Genomic DNA, 4,659 nt, shown 5'->3' with positions numbered 1-4,659 from the left:
AGAACTTGAGCAATTACTCTAAAAAGTTAAAGCATAGCATATAAAATAAATTCTTTGCACTTATATTAAAAAAAATAGTTCTACTTCTAGTTCGCATTTTTATTTTTTTGAAAACATGATAATTGTATTTAAATGACCTCTGAAAATAATTAACAGAATTTGTTGCCAATGACAAGTGTTGGAGTCTTGGAGAGTCTTGAAGGCAATGTATCCAATTAGTTTGTCCCCCATCCCATCTCATCAATGGATTCCCCTCTTTATCATCATTTGATGCTCCATAAAAACATGTGGGCTCCAACTAATTCCAAACATTACAATGTACCAATTTTCACAAAAACATAACATTAGATCTATCATATGAATGCAAATTATACTATACGCGAGTTAAATATAATATAATGTATCTAACTTTTTAGTTTATTGTTCAATGTATTGATCCTATTAATCATTACTATTGTATATATATTTTGCATCCCCCATCCTAATTTTTCTGTGATGGCTTTTTGTGAGAACAAAGTACATAAAAAGATCAAAATTTCAAGAATGCTATATTAAAATGCTTGTATTACAATATGACACTGTTAAAGCTAGAAACTTTATATGTATACTATATATATATATATATATATTCAAATACTCTCAAAGAAATGGATGGTACATGCCCCCAAATCCTCTCTTGTATCCATTTCAATTATGGACATGATGGATGCATTTGGTGCAAGAAAATGTATTTACTGTAAGTATACAATTAAACAGAATATGCAACTATCACAGTAAGAATCAGTGGTAGATCATGTTAATCTTTTCATGAATCCAGGCACTCGTATGGATTTGCATAGAAGTATTCTTCTTCCTTTGGCCGATCAGAAATCGTCATTCGCCGTCTTGGGCGTCCCATTCGATCGGCATGGACTTCTTGGACTATGTTTGAAAATTCATCCCAGTTCATTGACCCTTCACTGTATCGATCTATCAAGTCAATCAAGACCTTTCTGTCAAGCCGAATTGTCTTCTTAAACCCTAAATGTCTGGTACATGTTTCAACAAAAAATTAGATGCTTTTCAAGAAAATAATGACCGTGTGCCAAGGGTGGCAGTATACGGGTCACGGATCAGAATGGGCAATTTCGTTAACGACAAAATGGGACCAAAACACTGTTGACCAGATACCAATTATATTACTTTAAAGAGAATTCAAATATTTAGACAGTAGGATTTAGAAGGTTTAATGCTTTAAAAAGTACAGTGTGAACAACTTTCGACCCATTTAACACATTTTAGCCGATTTATTTTTTTGTTCCTATATTGACCCATTAAACTTAAACATAACTGGATTTAACCCATTGGTAAGTAAATGTAGTGAAGTTACTGCATCTAGTGTGTGTGCTAAGCTACTGAAGAACAAGCTGATGCGATACCTTCTATGACCCTCAACTACTCGAGCCATGTTTCCGTCATACGTTGGGACAAAAATATCGCTTTCTAAAGAGACGTAGTAATCAAGTGCAGCCATCTGTGACGAATGGTTTTGAAAGAACCCAAGCTCCAAAGGATCCAGGAGACTCTCCTTTCGCACCTGTTCATAAAATCATTTCATTATATTAGATCAGTTCCATCCATCATGAAAATAATTTGAACCATTGGTATATAAATGGCCCAATTTGGGATATGTTGTTTCTAACAGGTAAAGCATGTAATGTTTTAAAACAATAGCTTAAAAGGGAATGGGTCGAAAGTCACCTAAAGTGTACTCTTTTTCCATTAAACTTTCTAAGCCAGTTTACTTAAGAAATCAAGCGTTAGTGAAATAATATGAATGTTGTAGTAAAAATTGAGATTAACAATTTATTAAATATTTTTTAATTACTAGGACAAAAAGTGATTGGCTTACTCAACCCGGTGACTTTGCTACCTCTAGTTACGAGCATGAGAAACAGACAAGAGAATCTACTAACCAAATTTGGGAACTCTGCAGCTAAACTAGCCATGCGTCTTTCACCACCATAGATTTCACCCGCAGCAATATAAATTTGAATATTACGATTGATTCTCAATGCACGCAAAATCAGAGCAGTTTCTTCCGGTGTCATGGGACACAACCCTTCTTTTCTTTTAAGATCAGAATCAATTTCTTTCTCTTTCCACCATGGATAAGCATATCTAACAATTTCAAGTATTACCCATATGAGTAATTAGATAAGAACAAAAGGGGAAAATATATACGTCAAGTCTTGTTAAAAAATCACCTCATTCTAGTCAATTCTTCTACTTCATCACTGTTGCAGCCTTGTGTGCAGCCCGAGAAAGCCAACATATCCATTTCATATCTAAGGTGAAGAACTAAAAAAGGCCCGGTTTTCCTTAGGATGTTTACCACTTTTCTACCTAATTCCTCAATCTGTGAAGTGAATCTCAAACCACTGAAATTTACTCGACAACGAAGTTTTTGAATATCTAAAGAGAGCCCATTGTTGGCAAGTCGAGCATCGGTTCTGTTCAAGTGTACAACTTTATACTTCCGGATAAGAGGAAGAATCTGTAGATAAATACTTTACAAAGTTAAAAAACATCATTTGCGTTAGAACTGTGACAAAGATATGATCATTTATGAACTTAGAGTGAACCTGATTATGATAATATGAAATGTCAGACCAACTAATCGGTGCTAAAGAATGAAATTTTCCAAGTTCAACTCTTCTTTTAAGCCTCGGGGGAAGCTCTTTCAATATACGAACCTCGTCTCTCAAGGATGTGATGAAATGATCAACATCAAAAATATCTTCAAAGTCACTGAACATCATAAATTTAAGAATCTTGTATTAGATTGCATATATCTTAAGCAAGTTCAATTAATATTTTAATAGCTTATTTACCTTGGATCAGCCCAAAATGATGACTTATCCAATTCTGGAACAATGAGTGTCACATTTAAGTATCTAGCAACCGCAACCATGTCGCAGATCTGCATACATGGATAACAAAATTAACTGGTTAATCATTTGAACTGAATAACCGGAAAGCAACACTCAAAATTGTCACTCACTGCTGCTCGCATTTGATTTAGCCCGCCGTTGCAAGATACTATTAGATAACCATTGTTCTTGTAAACCCCTGCAGTTAACAGATTCCATTCCAAGATTTATAAGACTCCAAATTAATATTCCTCGTATATATAACAGCAAATTCATACAATACGAAAAATAACCATTACACAGACGTCGCAAGCGAAGAAACCGCAACACTAAAAACATAACACAACAACTAACAGAAAAGGGTTTCAAAAAAATCACTAAAATTTATAACCAGAATGCCTAATGCCACTATGATTCTAACAACAAAACAACATATAACTCAATCACAAACAATTAGAATTACATCAATCTATCCATCTAATCCGAAATTCGCATATCATCATGAAATAAATTAATGAACATAGAAAGAAAAAAAAAAGAACAGAAGAACTTACTTTTAGGAGGAAGAGAAACTTTAGATTCCAAAAAAGAAGAAGAATGGATATTATTAGTATTAGTAATATGTGAAGGAGAAGGTGTATAACAAGAAGGCCAAGTTTTCAACAATCTTGGACCCCAAACTTCACCAACAGTCAATAACTGAACAACACATATCCATAGCAACAAACTTGTCATTCCCCTTGTCATCCACATTATCATTTTTGGTTGTGACAAAACCATTGATTTATCTCCTTTATTACCTTCTCCACTAACACTTGTAAATGTTGTTACACAACCACCCATTTTTTCATTCAATTTCTTCAACTGCTCCTTCTTTTCATTACTTTCAACTAATCTACTACAACACATTGTACTATTTTTTCTAATATCAACAACACCACCATTATCTCTATTTTCTTGATTCCATTTTTTCACTGTATTTATATTTTGATCCCAAAAAAATGACTAAAAGACAATATAACAAGTGGGTATTGGATTTGGTAATGTGGATATTTGTTAAATGTTAAAAAGCTTCAAACTTGAAATCAAGAAACTAAATCTTGAAAATGGCTTCTTTTATTTTTTGTTCTTGAATTGATCAATGTAATGAATTAATGAACAAAATGAAGATACTTTCAGATACCCTTTACAGTGTATGTGATTCTTGGATAAGTTTTCCGATCAGATTCCGGCGAGTATCGCCGGAGAAGTGAGAGAGAGAGAGAGAAAAGAATTTGGGTTTTGCCGGTGAATAATTGTTAGAGATGAATGAATCATGAATGAGAATCTGGGGCTTTTGTTTGTTTTATTTTGTGCTGAGCTGTGTTTTTTATGTTAGAAAACGAGTTGAGACTGAAATTTTATATTTTTGGCCTGTAATTACGGAGCCGATTATTTCCTTTTCGTGATTTACTAGTTCTTTTTCGTTTTTTTTTAAATCTAGAAAAGATTACAGCAGAAAAAACTGATATTTGGACTTTTTCAAGAATTGACAAAATTTATCTATCGTTAAACATTCGTTTTGTGCTTCTATTTATTCGGTAATTCATGATTTTTTTATTGCTTTCACGATAAATGAAAAATATTACATACAAAATTGTATTAGGCCTCTCCTTATATACTCTATTTCTTCCCCGCTTCTTACTCGCTTTTTCCACTATTCATCAGGTTTCTCTCTCCTAAAATACCCCAAGAACACCTCCCTCCT

At 33.4% G+C, this 4,659-nt stretch overlaps 1 protein-coding gene across 1 annotated transcript; it reads right to left on the bottom strand.

The window, feature by feature from the left end:
- Positions 1 to 527: 527 nt before the first annotated feature.
- Positions 528 to 4,261, bottom strand: LOC122579759 (rhamnogalacturonan I rhamnosyltransferase 1-like). Its single transcript, XM_043751987.1, has 8 exons — positions 3,467 to 4,261; positions 3,044 to 3,111; positions 2,874 to 2,962; positions 2,625 to 2,790; positions 2,247 to 2,536; positions 1,956 to 2,160; positions 1,419 to 1,576; positions 528 to 1,028 (listed from the first exon to the last, which is right to left on the bottom strand). The coding sequence occupies exons 1-8, from the start codon at positions 3,819 to 3,821 to the stop codon at positions 806 to 808; spliced, it is 1,554 nt and encodes a 517-aa protein (XP_043607922.1). The 5' UTR covers positions 3,822 to 4,261; the 3' UTR covers positions 528 to 805.
- Between the last annotated feature and the right edge of the window lie 398 nt (positions 4,262 to 4,659).

The sequence above is a fragment of the Erigeron canadensis genome, chromosome 8 (assembly GCF_010389155.1).
Source record: "Erigeron canadensis isolate Cc75 chromosome 8, C_canadensis_v1, whole genome shotgun sequence".
NCBI classification, from domain to species: Eukaryota; Viridiplantae; Streptophyta; class Magnoliopsida; order Asterales; family Asteraceae; genus Erigeron; species Erigeron canadensis.
This window is presented reverse-complemented; position numbering and strand designations above follow the sequence as displayed.